At 47.7% G+C, this 16389-nt stretch overlaps 4 protein-coding genes across 4 annotated transcripts; 1 reads left to right on the forward strand and 3 right to left on the reverse strand.

The window, feature by feature from the left end:
- Nucleotides 1–119: 119 nt before the first annotated feature.
- ASPSYDRAFT_77763 (uncharacterized protein) lies at nucleotides 120–9149 on the reverse strand. The gene is made up of 9 exons (XM_040850907.1): nucleotides 8511–9149; nucleotides 8074–8407; nucleotides 7966–8019; nucleotides 6791–7002; nucleotides 5270–6745; nucleotides 4658–4839; nucleotides 1411–4603; nucleotides 887–1344; nucleotides 120–828 (listed from the first exon to the last, which is right to left on the reverse strand). The coding sequence occupies exons 1-9, from the start codon at nucleotides 9049–9051 to the stop codon at nucleotides 268–270; spliced, it is 7011 nt and encodes a 2336-aa protein (XP_040703121.1). The 5' UTR covers nucleotides 9052–9149; the 3' UTR covers nucleotides 120–267.
- Nucleotides 9150–9509: 360 nt separating this feature from the next.
- ASPSYDRAFT_150066 (uncharacterized protein) lies at nucleotides 9510–11723 on the reverse strand (the record flags this gene model as incomplete). The annotated part of the gene is made up of 8 exons (XM_040841973.1): nucleotides 9510–9759; nucleotides 9822–9896; nucleotides 9950–10266; nucleotides 10323–10385; nucleotides 10462–10573; nucleotides 10809–10815; nucleotides 11071–11615; nucleotides 11665–11723. Coding segments are annotated over 8 exons (1428 nt in total), but the record flags the coding sequence as incomplete, so codon positions are not given.
- Nucleotides 11724–12924: 1201 nt separating this feature from the next.
- On the forward strand, nucleotides 12925–13413 carry ASPSYDRAFT_30191 (uncharacterized protein; the record flags this gene model as incomplete). Its single annotated transcript, XM_040844750.1, has 1 exon — nucleotides 12925–13413. One exon carries the CDS (start codon nucleotides 12925–12927, stop codon nucleotides 13411–13413), a length of 489 nt encoding a protein of 162 aa, XP_040703123.1.
- A 417-nt stretch (nucleotides 13414–13830) lies between these two features.
- ASPSYDRAFT_149748 (putative endoplasmic reticulum DnaJ domain protein Erj5) lies at nucleotides 13831–15153 on the reverse strand (the record flags this gene model as incomplete). Its single annotated transcript, XM_040841940.1, has 3 exons — nucleotides 13831–14885; nucleotides 14957–15022; nucleotides 15081–15153. The coding sequence occupies 3 exons, from the start codon at nucleotides 15151–15153 to the stop codon at nucleotides 13831–13833; spliced, it is 1194 nt and encodes a 397-aa protein (XP_040703124.1).
- Between the last annotated feature and the right edge of the window lie 1236 nt (nucleotides 15154–16389).

A 16389-nucleotide genomic window follows, 5' to 3' on the forward strand; every position in this document is an offset into this window, starting at 1 on the left:
AAATAGCTCGTAGTTAGTTAACTAATGGGGCCACGCGGGGATTAGTCAGGATCCAGGTACCACTGCTTGCGTGCCTTATATTTGAGGCAATAAAGTGTTCTTGCGCCGGACCTTGAATTAACTGCTAGTATTGCGTCAAATTATTCTATAATAGCTAGTAATGAAGTGTATAAGTAACAGACGCTAGTAGTCATGCTTGTGTCTGATATGTGACAATATAGCAAATCAAATGGTCCTGCATTTAGATAATACTCTGTCTAGGCATTTTCATTCATGTCCTTTAGAAGACATTCTCCTCTGCTCTGCTGCTTCAGCTCTCAAAAACCTCGCGACGTCACTGCCGGCGCTCATAGGGCCGTTTGTAGCTCTTTCCTGCCTTGGGTTTCCGAAGAGGCACTGCCAGAGATCGTCCTTCTTGACTAACTCGCCTCCGAACGCACCACCTTCCATCAACTTGGCCAGCGGCGCATCTTGCATCTCCAGAGAGTTCGCGGAGTCGATAGCTGCCTCGGTAATGTTTTCAATAACAGCCCCGTTGGCCCCATTATCCACAGACGCAGCTGAACTAGCATTTTGTTCCCGTTCTTTCTGAATAATATGATCTAAGCGACGAGACACCGAGATGTCGTAAATTGATTCTTCCACGGTATCAGAGACAAGGTACATCCAGACAGTGGTTGGTCGATGTTGGCCGATACGATGCACCCGCGCAATAGCTTGGAGTTCAATAGCTGTGTTTATAAGAGGCTCGCAGAGGAAGACGTGGGTTGCATTGATCAAGTTAAGCCCCGATGAATGCGCCTTTGCATGCAAAAGAAAGCATTCAATCTACATTATTATCTTAGCCTTGTTAACAGTCTAAGAAAAATAAGGGGCAATAACTTACCGCAGGGTCTTTTTTGAATTTTTCTATCCCGTCAGATTCATCGACACTACTATATCCGATCTTGAAACGCCTAAATGCATTTCCAAGATAGTCCAAAAAGCTCTTGTATTGGGAAAATACAATGGACTGAGCGCCAGGATCGTGTTCCCGTAACCACAGAATATGGCGAGCAAGCGTGTCGATTTTGGTACCGAAGGAGTCTTTTAGGTCAATATTCTTGATTTCGTGCAGAGTCCCAGAGCCGATATTTGTGTAGATAGAATTATTTGAGTGTCCCTCGAGCTCGACATTCGGTGTCGACTTTTCCTCCTGAACCAAAAACTCTTGGGGTTTATAAGTGATCTGGTAAAAGTCGTTGGCTTTTAAACGCTTCTTGCAAACTGGACAAGTGCGGTGCTGGCGCCACCACAGGCGTAAACAATCTTTGCAATACTTGTGACCGCAGACTGTTAAAACACCTATTGATATTTAGTTAATGAATTTCTATGAAGCATGAGTAGGGACGTAGTGGCAGTGGGACCAACCAATCTCAAATGGACCTTGGCATATAATGCAGATTTTTGAGCCCTCGTCTGGGCCCGACTCGTCTCGCAAGTGGATGAGATAGCGGCCCTTCGCTTTCAGAGACGATATTTTCTCATCGATTCCCTCTTCTTGCTCGAGTTTCGTGTTGAAAAGTTCGTGATCAAGGGGCTTTCCAGCACTTTCTTCATCATATGGCGCTACGGTGTCCGAAATTTGCTGTAGCTGGCGATAGTACTCAAGTCGATGATTCATAGTGTCTCGAAACATTTCTACTTCCTTTTCCAAGTTGGAAGCAATCTTTGTTTGTTCGGAGGACATGTGGACAACGTTCTTGAGGACCGACGTGAGAATTTCAAGTTCAGCGCGAGCTCTTGAGCTTCCCCCATTGGCTTGCCATTCAAGTGAGCTTCCAAGGCTGCGAAGCTCAGTGATGATTCCCCGAAGGGAGCCAAGATCTGGACCAGGCTTCAATTCACTTCGTTTCCCCATAACCTCAATATATAATTTCGGAGAAGGACCCTCTCCCTTTTGTGCTCGGACTATCGCTCCCTTTACTTCATGAGCGATGAGAACGTTCTTTTGCCCAGTCAAAGCATCGTGGCGATCGGCAAATAATGCACGAAGCGCTTCCATGTAGACATACATCTCATCTTGATTCTTTGTGGACTTCTCATACTCGTCGCCCTCGAGTTCAGATTCGTCTTCTTGGTCAATGAGTGCTTGTGAAAGTAGTTCGACCATCTTTTGGCGCCACGCATTGTATTGGACAGCATGCTCATTCATTATATCGCAGAATTCCTCGAGTCGTTCAAACACCCGACGAGATTCAAGGCCTTTACTGTAGAACTGAGGTTTCATCTTCAATATTGCCACGAAATCTCCCTTCGCGGATTTCTCTTTAACCCTCTTTACGTAGCGCTTGGCTTTCCGGGAGATCTCAGTTAGCATTTCTTGTCGAATTAATTTAGCTTTAGCGTAAGCTTCTTCTTCCAGTTTTGTCAGCTCCTGAAACTCCTCGGAATCTGACTTCGTAAGCTCGGGATCAGATTTTATCTGATAATATGCGTTTCCGGTGAAGAAGATGGAAATGTGTTCAACTTCTAGCGCGGCACGTAATCTTTGACGGAATCCATGAAGTCTGGTGTTTTTCTCAACCTCTTCGCCTTCATCGTCACTCAATGACTCATCCCAAGCGCCGTTTATGAGAGGGGTTGGCTGCTTCTTTCTTTCTAATTGTAGCCTTTCCCGGCACTGTTGGACGATTTGGCTAGCGTGGTCCAAAGATGTCTTCCAAAGATCAAGAGCCTCACGCTTGCGTTTAGCATTTTCGAGTAGTTGACCACGCCGAAGTTGTGAAAGTAGAAGAGCGCGCTCCTCTGCGTGTACAAGCGCGTCGTTTTGATCAATCATCACCTCCAAAACCTCATTCACAGATCGCAAAGGTCCGTTGACAGTAGCAAATCCCCTGCGACGGTTCCCCGCCGTATAGAGACACGATTGCCGAAGCCGGACAAGCCAACTTCGCATTCTTTCTATAACCGAGGGATCGTTCGGGTCCCAATAGTCACTCTTGGGAGACCCCGAGATATCGAGCCCGCAGTCCTCGCACATTTCCTCGTACAGCTGTCTATAGCTTTGCTCTTCCACCGCAGTAAAGGGAACTGTAATAACAACTCGCTTTTGAGGTGGTAAATGCAATTCCTTTCGAATGAAATCTTTGCTGTGTCTCAAAGTAATGGTGTTCACGATTCGTGCCAGAACAGGTTTGAAAACCACACATAGCCTTTTCCAAATGGGACCGCAAAATGGCTCGTATTGAAGAAAAAGTAAAAGACCAAGTAGGTCGGTTATATCCTTTCGAAGGGGTGTGCCGGTCACGGCCCATGCAATCTGACGAGGAATGAGTCTGGCAACCTTCGCAGCATTACTGACACCACTCTCGATCATCTGGGCTTCATCTAAGCATACCCGCCACCACGAGATTTTCACCAGTGGCGATTTTCTAGGTTCGAATCTTTTCTCATGCCGGAGGTTTCGTTTAGGAGCGGTTCCAGCATAGTGTATTTCGCGCGCAAGTACATTGTATGTTGTAAGTACAACATCATTATCAGCCATGAGCTCAAGGAGTTCCTGGTCTGACAATGCTTGATGCCGCTGAATTCCTGTATAATGGAAAACCTGTAGTCTCGGGGCATGTAGTTCAATCTCTTGCTTCCACTGCTCCAGAATCACGGGCGGAGTTATGATCAACGTAGCCCCAGATGGCCTCAGACTGTCAGTCCCAACTCCAGCAAACGTTTCTTCGGGACGCAGTACCCTGCGATTCAAGCACATCAAAGTGATCATCTCAACGGTTTTCCCTAGCCCCATTTCCTCAGCCAGTATTCCACCCTTCAGGTGATAGTTCACATTGTACCATCTAGAAAGGTCTCTTGTGACAATCATATATAGATGGCTGGCAAAGCAGGTCTCCCCATCGGCATCGGTAAACTGCTGGAAAGATTCCGGCAGGTCAGTTCTCGATACATTGTTGAATGGTACCACCTTCCCTTCGGAACTAAGCGCCTTGCCTTCTCTGTTTAAAAGCCATCGCACTGCACGCCGTTGGAACGGGAAAAGCTCGCACTCTACCATGTCACATTTGACAGGTGCAGAGAGAGAAGGAGTGTCAGGAGGTACATGAACATTACTGTAGAAATCTCCCGGGGTCCAGCCACTCCCCGCTGCAACCCCGCGTCTGGAATATGGGCCGTATTCCCCTTCTTCCCGTAGCACGTAACTAGAAAATGCCCTCAAGGCAGACTCGGGCAATTTCTGGTAGTCGGTAATGTCCAGAGAATCTTTCCACAAGATAACTGTTTCGAGGCGAAATGACGTGCGGTTTGTAAGGTATTGGAGAGTAGACTGGTAGCACACGGTTGGCAGTCTAGCTGTGTGGTAGCGGTCCGCACATATAAGTCCGCTCGCGACCTCCAAATGTTTGCCGAGATTAACAATATCAGGATCATTGAACGAGTCGATGAAGACAGTCTCACGCTCTTGAATCGTCTCCAGCTCTATTACCACATAGTCCTTATAAGCTTCTGTTTCGAAGGGGCCCGGTCTAGTGATTTTAATAATGACAGGCAAGCCGTCCTCGGGGGCAGCAGGGTCACTCCACCCGCTGGAAGAGGGGTCTTCATGAGCAAATTCCTAAAGAGCCATTAGTCGATATCCCATTTGCTTAACGCTCGATAAAGCCCATACCATTTGCAAATAACATCGTACAAGAGGAATATAACCTTTTGGAATATTCGATGTGGACATGCCATTTGATTCCCGTAAGCTACGAGCCTTTGAGGTAAGTTTGCGACGTTTATTAAGAGGACCATCGCTTTGAACTTTCGTTTGGCGCATAAAGGCTTGCGCCAAAGTATCAGGAACCGCACCTGGAAGCCGGAAGATGATATCAGTTATGTGTTTCAGTGATTAGTTGCGTAGTATAGGAATTACCTTGATACAAAGCCGGCGCCCGCACCGCAGCCATCCTGTAATTCTCCAATGGACTCTCGATTCGGTCCTGGGGGAGAAAGGTCGAAGCACCGGGGGGCGGAGCCTTTAATATTATCGATAAGATCACGTGCCGATAAGCAAAGCTCAAGAATCCACAGGCTAAAACCCGTTTAGCTAGGTTGGCCCACATTGGCATTGGCCCACAACAACTTTGAACAATGTACACCGAACCCAAGGTAGCCGAGTAATTCATATGCATGGTTATTGTTGAAAATGGCGTTTATTGTCCCGTGAACAATAAACAGTCTGTTCATTAACTACAAATATCTCAATCCTCTATGCGGGTTTCCTTGTCTGAGACAACACTGCCGTTGATGGCATGTACCGACCGCTGATAAACCCCCCCTCCAGCGTCACTTTCAAATGTATCACTGGTATCGCCGAATGACGTAGAGTGCTTGTTGTCTGCGGTTGACCGATAGGATGATTGGCCCCACTGTATAGTATGCAAATGTAATGGCCCGGAAGTCAGCGTGTAAGTGGAAATGCCGGGCATTCCACAGGTTGAATTGATTTCGAGTCCTCTCCTCATCCAGGCGTCGATCGCAAGCCCGCCATTGACTTCTCCATAGGTCGTGTTCACAAACAGTGGATATTCAAAACTGAGCTCATTAACGTTATTGTCATATTCAGAATATCCAGACAAAGCAGACCCCGATGTATGCTGCAGTGTCTTCTGGCTTCGGCCCTGTTGATTAAACAATCCGGTGTTGGAGAATGAAAGGCTTTGCTTCCACAAAAAGCCAGAAGATTTTATCATGATGGCCCTTTCCGCCACTACTGAGTATTCCAAAGACACATTTCCACCGGTGCTATTTTGTCCGAGTTCCCTTGTAATGGTAAAGGTAGGCGCTGGTGCTATGATTTCGGGCTCTTGGCCAAAAGTGGCATGAATAGGTGACTGCGCATCAGAACTCTCAGATAGATAAAGAAAAATGTTTCCCGAAACAACCCAGTAGGGGCCAATTATATTGGACAGCGTAGCAGTTCCATTATCGGAAACTTCCAGTCCCATGACCTTGAATTCAAAGGAATGGTAAGAGCCATCTGTAAGGAGAGGCAAGAAAGGCGTGATATCGATTTCGGGCGCCCTTAAGTCAAATGCATCGGCTCCAACTATCGGTCGCCAAAATCCGGGAGAAACGCCGCCAGTAAATATAATTGGGAAAGGCCAAACGACACCCGCAAGAGTCCCATCGATGGAAAGCTGGATTTCTCGGAACGGGGAATATCCGTAGAGCTCACCAAGGTCATTGTCAAATGTCCCTGTGTCGGAAGAAAATACATTAGACCACCAAAATTCTTCCGTAGACTGTCCACATGCCGACACGGAGACAATAGCACGAGAGATTTGGGGTTTAAACTTATAAGATATCTTCGCCTCTTGCGAAGGGACATTGAAGGCACTGGATGAATTGCGCGCCGAGTTCTGCGCTGAAATTGGAAGAACAACATCTGCGGTCTTGACATTTTCTTCGTACGAGAAGTATGCCGTGACTGCTACGCTGAAAGAGCCGGTGTAAATGTCGTTGACCAAGTTTCCTAACTCGAATATGATCTTTTGGCGTTCTTTCCACAGCACATTATACTGCGACATATCTTTAAAATATGACCAAACTATACCATTTGTCGTAGGCTCCGCGGTCGATGTTCGGAATACTTCAACGTCTCCGAGATACATATGCCCTAGCCGGTCAAATTGCCTCCCTCTAGACGTGACAGTAAGATTAATTCGAACCGTATCAAAGCTGCAACTCGGCGGCTCATAAAACCCTAGAATATCTGGATTAGCGTCTCTATAGACCCGTTATAGTCAAACAGCCTCACCGACAAACGGATGGCCGTAGCTGAAACCAAATACATGGCTCATCAGCAGAATATTTTCATTGCAGAGCGGCTCGTTGTGGGCCTTAACAGAAACCGGATGATACACCTGAAAAACTTCGAGAAGAGCAGAAGACGGCGAGACTAGAGGAGAGCACAACAATACGACAGACCACACAGCAAGCAGTATAGCTGTCATCAGAATGGTAATTGTTCTCAAAGGTTTTGATTTTTTGGCAGATTGTGAATGGCTAGGTGCCTTCAGACCGTTTCCTTTCCCTGGAAGCAAGTTCGCACCACCCTTCTCATTTTCGAAATTGGCTGTATCACAGAGACAGTTACTGTCAGAAAGCAGCCGCGGGCGGGACCTCCTCTTGTACGATCGCAGGGAGAGCCATGCAGCAAAACCGGCAGCTACTGGCACAACTACTAGTAGATTCCATTCTGGACTGGTGGCCTTTTTCGCCAGTTGGAAATCGTGGGTAATTTCGTTGAAAGTGACAGCTTGGGCCAATCGATAACGGGACACGCTAGGGGTCGTACTTGAAATTGAAGCCATCCTTGCCCCTTGATATTAGACTAGGTAAGTGGTTTTTGGAGTGTTGCGCGCTACGTCGGCATGGGCTTTCTTTTCGGTTTTGTAGAGGCCTTATAGGGGAAAAAAAAAGAGTTAGTGTATTTGGGTTGCGAAATATTTAGTTGGTTTGGCCACAGTGACCCCGGTCTTCAGGACCTAGAATGTTGTCATCAGCGGGTTGTTTACATGTGGTAGCTTCAAGCAATGTACCACAGGCCGGGTATGGCGGGTGATCTCCGATCAAGATAAACCCCGCATCGGGCTTTCAGCCTCCACTTGACCAAAATTGGATCGAAGTTGTAGTTTTATGGGGTTATTATCTGTTTGTTTGCTTTTTGTTTTTGTTTTTGTTTTTTCCGTCATACCTAGCTTCTATCGCCTCCGTGACAAACCTCCAAAAAGTAAAATAAAAGAAACACACCAAACACAACACTTGCTTCGACGATCGCCCTCACTTAAGGACAAACTAAAGGAGTGGAGGGCGCTACAGAAATCCGGTATATATGACGAAATAGATGGAGATATAATACACAGAAACGGCAAGCTTGCGATCTCTTCAGCAAGCCGAAGCCCCCTGATCCAACTGCAAATAGCAGATTACATCAGAAGACGCCAAGCACCAAGAATCAGAGCAGCAGTACCAGTGCAAACACCCCTACAAGACCTTGTTAGCAAATCTAGACGCAGTATAGAAGAGAAAGTGCCATACATGAGCCACTGTAATGTAGAGAATTTCACAGCTTCCACACGCTCCCTCAGGCCTGCAACTTCCTGCTCTATTCTTGTTTCAGTCTCCTTTATGCGCATCTCTTGGCTGTTCGCTTCTTCACGAATACGGCCCTTTTCAAGGTTAAGATCGAGCCGAACAGACGCCTGGGTACGCCCTATCTCATCTCGAAGCCGTGAATTGAGTTTCGCAAGGTCGGCACCTATCTTTTCGTGCGACGAGCGGGTGAGTTGGGCCTCCGTGGAATCTGCGTTCAATAATTCAGAGCGGAGCTTTGCGAAATCGACTTTTTGTGTATAGGCTGATCTTTCTGTGTCTGTGTGTTTTTCGACGCCGGTCAGCTTTATTTCATGACGTTTGGAATGAGTAACTTGGTAGTAGCAGGAAAAATACTAAAGCAGACAGGAAAGGTGACTGACCTTCCCTCAGAACCATTGTCCTCGTCAGGTTCTGAATCGACTCCTGGATAACATCATTGAGGACCCGCATCATTGCGACAGCCTGCTCTTCGCTGAATCCCTCATCCTTGAGCCGTTGGACGAATTTGAGAGTATCAAAATGATGGTCTCGCTCCAGCGGTACAGAAGCATGGAATGCCCGGCGGGCTGGGTTAAACGTCGCAACATACACGCCATTATGCCGGATTGGATTTCCGGTAGGTTGTGGGCTGCGACTGCTGGTATTGTAAAAGGTAAAGCGAGTAAAGCGCTTTGCGATCAATGTCGACGTACCGCTGTCTCGAGAAATCGTAGAGTATGGGGCTGCCGAATGGTTTGCAAGCGGAGAGTGGGGTTGCCATGTCAAAGCCGTCCAGCTTTGCGTACGCTGCTTTTGCTTCCTTCCTACAGGGAGAGGAGTGGAGTGAGAAGCCGTGAGGCTCGTTCGGGTGGAAGAGCCATTCCACGTTAGGCGGGGGAGGATCGAACGTGGGACCTCCGCAACGGACTTCTGGGGTGGCATGTTGAGAATGGATTAGAGCCGACAATACATTGAAAACTCAAGAGGCGGCACAAATAGCTCTATGCCGAGTATGAAGAAGTCGGAGTTCGTAGGTTGATGAGTCGATGAGTCTGGAATTCCCCGGATTCTTTCAAGCCTGTGTTGCGGATGACTAAGCGTGGCGCTTGCAATTCCGAGGGAAAGTATATCTATGGACTATATATCTTTCTGTATTTGGGATGTACATCATCATACTATTTCTTTCTTTCTTTTTTCTTCTCCCCCCGCGCTCGCATTGTATGAGAATGGAAATAAGAGATTCTGTAATGTCCAACACCCCTGGATAGGTTATAGTTCAGCGTCTATAACCTAAGTGGAAGGTTTTTAAGTCCTTTGGAATATTATAGTCTGCTATTAATGTATCGAGGCTAAGTGTTTATTAGAAAGCATTCAGGCAGTGCGTATGCAGCATATTTCCTCTATAGTTGGAACAATTCCCTGAGCTGCTTCAAGCAATCCTCTGGGTCCTTAACGGAATGTCCAATTGTTCTGGGGTCGTCGTAGATTTCGTAGTCATTACCTCCAGGGAAGGTCTTGTCACCGAAGAAGTGAATTGACTTATATTGGATGCCCGAGATATCCTTTTCAGCTTCGACGTGTCTTAGACAGTAGGTCTTGTCCCAGCCGGTGGGGAAAACATCGAAGGATATTTGACCTCCAATGGAGTAGCTATTGTGAGGAGCGCATCAGCAATTCCATACTCACATGAGTGGTTCATCATAGCAATTTACCTAAGACCGTAATCGGGAAACTCTTTCCTGAGAGCTTCCACAAATGGCTGTCTGATGTTGTGCACTCTATCGTACCTAAAATTGACGTCAGAAACGGAACAAAAGCACCAACATCATAGTGAGCATACTCTTGGAACTCATTCCTCTCGTCAGTAGAAGCGTTTCTACCGATGGGGCTAACGTTGATCATTCCGTTGCGGAATTCAAGGAAAGTACCCCGCTTTTTTGGAATGTCCAAATTCGCGATGTACTTGAGAATGAAGTTGACCAGCTTCTGGTACTTCTCTTCTCCGATCCACTGAATAAAGCTATTGCTAGCAAGAGGTTTTCCCAAGCGGTAGGCTGTCAAGCCATTCTCGGCGAAGCAGTAGTCGAAGAGGGTGGTAACGCTCACGCTCGAGGAACCAAGTTGTTCTTGCTGCTTATTGAAGTCGGATCCGCCAACCTAAACCTTAAATGAGACCGACGGCCTTATATTTTGGGAGAACCGTAGAGACTAACAGAACCAATGGCGCACTTTTGTCGCAATTGCGAGAGAACTTGGAGCATCTCATCTGTGGCATGCTGTAAATCGAGACAGCGTGTTAGCACTCAGCCCGCCAATCAATATAAGAATGCATGTTGAATTGCGCAGGCTTACCCTTCTTGCAGGCGTTAAAGTGTTATCAACATCGAAAAGGCAGATTGTGTCCTTCAATGGGCGATTTTCCAAAGCTGGGTAGACACCGGCACCTTCAACAGTAGACATGATGCTTGTAGGTACGGTAAAGAAACCGACAAAAGAATCTTAAAGAGGATTGTCTTGCAGGATAGACAGCGAATTGATTTGCTAAAGAATAAGAACTCGAGTTAACTCAGGTACCTGGAAGAGGGGCATACAAATGCAGGAAAGAATACTGTGTCCTGGCCGCATGCGGTGAGCGAGGGACAGTGGGGTTCTAGACAAAAACAATCGGCCTAATTTTGGGGCAGAAGGGCGGTCAACACCTATGTACTAAGTCCGTCCAGACTCGAGCCAGACCAGCGTGGGTCCTTATCGATAACAGTATCATGGCCCAACCTACAGTAGGCCCCTCGGTGGGCTATATTGATCCAAGATGAGAAATCAATACAAAATCGGAATAGGTATCATATTTTCACACGACATCATGAAGCCTGCGAATAGAAATGAACTATGGAAAAATGGAAATCAACGATATCGAGACAGGATTGGAACAAGGTGGCACCAGCATGAGTTATCCTCATTGACCCATAGTATGCTGGAATACCTTGGCTGCCAGTTGACTTAGCAGTCGCGCGCGGTCGTTTGCTGGTAGCTCCAAGAAAACCTCATAGACACTTTTGCCCCGAGCGTCGCGCACGGCCCCGAGACGGTTTCCAGCAACAGCACCCGCGATAGCACCTGGCGCGTTGCCCACGATAAACCCAAGTGCACCCCCGCTTGCTCCTCCAACAATAGACCAAAAATGTGAACTTGACCTTTCCGCCCCGCTGCCATCCATTCCTTCCTCACGGAGCATCTCCTCGAACACCGATCCGAACTGCTCATTTGATCGCTCTTCACGGTCCGCAGATCCAAACCCAAACGACGACCAAAAGCCACTCTCACTACTTGGAATCTCCTCTTCTTCATCTACCTCCTGCTCAAGGTTTCTCCTCGCATCGTATTCGCGCCGGCGTGAATCGTCGGAGAGAGTATAGTACGCGTCATTGATTTCCTGGAATTTGCGTGTCCGCGCTGCCTTTTCGGGAGAACCTTCAGGCACTCGGTCTGGATGGGATTTTAAGGATTCTCTGCTTAACATTAGGATAACGGCTGGCAGGCAATATATTGCATGCCTACCTCTTGTAAGCGGTGCGAATCTCTCGTTGGCTGGCGCCCGGAGAGACGCCCAACGCTTTGTCTATTCAAAGAGTAAGCAGTTGCTTTAAACTATAGGCCATTTAGCTTACAGTAATCGGGAAGTCCTGTTCATTAGATGTTAGCCACAGCTGTTCCATATGTGTTGGTTTCTGAGCGACTTACTTGGCATTTCCTCTAATTTTTAAACAACCGGAATACGGTGATTTTAGTTCAGAGCAATATATATTCAGTTTCTGGTAATACCAACGTAATATACGGAGTGCGATATCTATCGAAGAAGTGTGAAAGAGTTGAATGAACAAAGATCCTGGAAGAGCCAGAGATGCCTTGGGTCGGGATGACGTCTGTGGTTTAGTACGGAGTGTATGAACGGGCCACCAACCAAAGTTCTGCCTCTGGAGAACAATGAGAGCGACTCTCTGTTTAACGCTAGTGACTTTGCTGTAATAATATACTCAATTGTCACATACAAAGATGTGCCTGAGATGCAGACAAATGAATAAAATAATACTCGTCTTTCGCAAGCCCCCTGGCTCTTCGGAATCATATGGCAATCTGCGAGTCCGTCCGCAGGAGGCAAATTTCTGCCTCAGGCTTTTTACTCGGCAGCTCCAAACCTGGCCCCTGAGGGTCACCACCAATCACCAGCGAGGATGAACAGAACTAAAGCTACCAGCCACCGACTTTGTTGCAGCTGGGGCTCATTCGCCGCTCGGTCTCGCCAAATGATGGACGTTCAACTCTCCTCGAGACCTGTCAGACTTTCTTTTCACCTTCTGCATCCCTCCTCCAACAGATTCTCCACGGCGGGTGGATAATTGCACCTCCTAGGTTGTCTATACAAAGTACCCGTTGTACGCTCTCGGTACGTTTACTTGCCCGGCCGTATCTTGATTATGGATGTTCTGATTGATCCCGTCTAGAAGAAGCGGTGGAGACAGTCAATGCAGCACACAGCCTAAGACTGGTGTTGTGCAGAAAGCGACTCCGCATCCGCTCTATGATTTGAGCAAGTCAGCACAATAATAATAAGATTGAAGCAAATATACCGATTGATCGAGACCGTCCACCGGCCTTTTGAGGGGCCACTAATTTGAAGAGCACAAAGTCGAGCAAAAACAACCAGAATCATTTCAACTGACGTCCATTCCGAGCGTCAAAGAGTTGTTGTCGAACCTCCGATAGAAACAGGGTTTCCCCAATATATTTGCTGTCTCAATCAACTCGAGTGAAGTCAGTATGGGCTGGTTCGACGGTCGGTCCTCGACATCTGGCGGTGCTTATGTGCGGAAGCGTTCAGACCGCTCTCCCTCTCGCCGGTCCACCTATTCCACTCACCACAGTCGCCATTCTGCTCCATCAATCTTCGACTTCGGTGGTACCAGTCGTTCAGGGCGCGCAAGCCCGTCTGTGTTCTCTTCCTTCTCTTCCTCGTCTTCGCGAAGGGCTCGTCCGCGCTCCGGGTTCATCCAGCGTGTAATCCGCTACATCAGACGCTTGTTCCGTGACATCTCCAATTATGCACGGCGCCACCCGATGAAGGTTCTGCTGTTGGTTGTTGTCCCACTGATCACAAGCGGTGTGCTTGTCAAGCTGTTCGCTATGATTGGTATTCATTTACCGAAGCATATCTTTGGTGGGGAGTCTTCTGCGAGGTCTGGTGGTGACGGTGGTGGCATGGCCGACAATATTAATGGACTTATGAAGATTGCAAAGATGCTGATGTAGGTGTGCCTCCGTGCATGCCTTTGTTTTCTACGCTTTGGGAGGTGGAAGAGGTCTGAGGAAGACGAGCCGCTCGCTCATTTAACGAAAGTCATGATCATGACTCATGGATGATTCTTTTTCNTTTTTTTCGCCGGTTGTTCTACTCCCTTTCAGTCTTCTCGGTGCTTTTCTACTCGTGCTGTTCTACGGTCTCAAGAACCACCACTATTTAGGAACAAACGCGGAGACTTAACTGCGGTTCAATGAACTCGAATCCCCGGGTCTGATTTGCGTTTTCTACCCAAATTACATTTATAAACAACCGTTGCTATATATTCTCAAAACTCTATCACTGGCTTAAGTAACTTTCTACATACTAAGAATAATCTGCACACAGACTAGCATCGCATTGAAGCCACTGTCTAGCTGCTCAGCTGCCTAGGACCGTTGCGAGCGCTTCCCTTTCCTTCTTCGAGATGCTTTGCCTGAAGCAGCAGCCGAACCAGATTGCTCCGACTGTTCTGGCTGCTCCATAACATCCATTTCCTCACCTTCCGAGAAAGTTCCATCATCTACCATGTTGGACGTTCCAAGAACCTGGCCCACAGTCTTCCGATAAACCCAACCAGGTAATTTAAAGATCATCGTATCACGCACAGTCGGGCGTTGAATCTCTTCAACGTCCAACAAAAATTCCTGACGCTCACCATCCTCTGATTCCTCCTCCAAAAACACATTGCCGACAGAATCAACGATCAGGACTTTGCCGTTCTCAGCAACGACTCGCTTCCTCTCTCCGGTCGGCTCGACAGTTTCGCCAGTTGGAGACGACGTTCCGGTACTGCGCGACCCTGTCTTCGAACCACCGTTCTTCTTTTCTTTACGGTTCTCTCGATCCATCATTCGCTTCTGTCGACGATTCATCGTCTGGGCGCTCATCTCTCCAGAGTCTGCGGCTGGGGCAGAAGCCGGGGTGGGAGTGCTGTTGATGCCGCGAACTCCAAGTTCATCGCCCCAGGCGGCTCTCCTAGCCTGACGGATATAGCGGTCGACAAAATCACGTTGACGCTTCCAGCTGAGAATAAGTGCCCCGTAATGGGCGCCCCCGCCGAAAGCCAGAAGCAGCCCGACGAGAACGGAGCCAAGCCCTGGGCGGAAACGGGAGTAGTAGTATCCAGTGCCCCTCCATTTGGGGAAGCCATTCTTCAGGAAGTAGTCATAACGCTCACGGCCCGGGCCGCGAAGAATGTTGGCAACAACGTTGAGACGCTGGGCTCGTTCGTGGGCTTCCTTTTCAGCAGCCGCGATTTCTCGCTTCGTAGGCCCACGGTTGACGTGTACGCCCTTCTGAGTAGTTTTGGATCTGTCTTGGTCTTTGGAGGCGTTGGCGATGAAAGAGCGCTTGACTTTGTCCGGGTGGAGGAGTCTCGACGTTTTACGGTAGGCTTTATTCAGATCATTCTGATTGGCGTTGGGCTGAGCACCTACGAAGTCTGCGCGTTCGAGTTAGAATCGCAATTTGATTCCCGCAAATACGCGCGGCCAGGGTTTGGAGAATATGTACCGTAGAATGTCACACCCGCCCCTTCTGCAGCAGTAACTTCATCATGAAGACGGAAGATCTCGTAGTCTAGAGAAAAACAGCAGGTTAACCTCAATGTACAAAAGTCAATTGGTGAAGTACTAACCCTCCTTTGACCAGGCTGCGGCAAGAACAGAGAGAACAGCCAGTAGAACCAAACGTAGAGCTGCTGTCTTCATTGTGGGGAAAGTTGAAAGGAGCGATCAATGCTCCTAAGCCCAGAGAAAACGTCAAAGAATATGCAAGAGATATCCCAGTACGGCAGAATGACACTATTGGGTCTAAAAATCATTCCATGATTTTACCCTAGCACAATGCAGTTTGTTGTGACTGTGATCTCCTGGCAAGAATTCACTTGTAAATTCTGGCCAGCTAGCAAAACTTACGGTCCGGTCAGGAAGGCGGTCAGATACATTGAACAGCCCCGTGGAGCGGATTTTAGTGGAATGAAATACAAATACGGCTGCGGTCCAGAACAATGAGATAGATACCCACTAAGGTCCTTCGCAGACTGCGTCAATAGCACATTGCATTGGCCTTGGTTGGTATGGCTACTGGTCTTAATGAGGGGGAATTCAGGCTGTTTTACAGAAAGACTTTGCACAAGAAGAACCGCAGGTTGAAACAACACCAACAAATGTGTCTGTTCTATTAATCCTCCTAATTCATTTGCAGTATCAACATGGATTTGAATGCGACAGGATGCAAGTGGATCTGAAAATCTGCTTTATTTTGGAGCAATATGGTCACTGTAAGTTATCCAGTATCCTACTCTTGTCTACAAACCCATAGACGAACGGAACGAACTGCTCAAGGCATTCAATACCCCAAAATAATTGATCAATCACAATGGTAAGTCTGAGAGCAGAAGGTAAAGATAGAAGATAAATAGGCTGTAATGTGTCCCGTAGACCCTCATCCTGGCCAGCAGATGTGTATAACTGAGAGTCAGGCAACTCACGTTTGTACGGTGCTTCCCCTTGGCCCTGCAAGCATCATGCATTGCATCGCAGTGACGGCATCGAGACAGCCCGGGACAACGCGCACATCCATTTGGAGGGCAAATGGATATGCAAAGAACAGGACTGGGCAGGTGGGACTTTTCCGAATTCAGCATGGTTTGTCATAAAAACCGACTCGCTCTGTCTGACAGCGCGGCCAACCCCAATGTACAGAGTCCTTGAACAGGGCTTTTGACAGTCCCCTCTGAAGGAATACCTGATCGATACGATCCACACTCCAGGAGATAACGTGGACAAATTAAGAAGGCAAGTATGACAGTTCAATGACGATGGGCTTAATTATACACCGTAGTCCTCCGTAGTTGGATTGGGTGTCGTGTTGGCTTTATAAAGCAGGTCACTCTCCGACTCGGAGCCTGAACTATTTCCCAGGACCGGCAGAACATCGACATC

The sequence above is a fragment of the Aspergillus sydowii genome (assembly GCF_001890705.1).
Source record: "Aspergillus sydowii CBS 593.65 unplaced genomic scaffold ASPSYscaffold_4, whole genome shotgun sequence".
Taxonomy (NCBI): Eukaryota; Fungi; Ascomycota; class Eurotiomycetes; order Eurotiales; family Aspergillaceae; genus Aspergillus; species Aspergillus sydowii.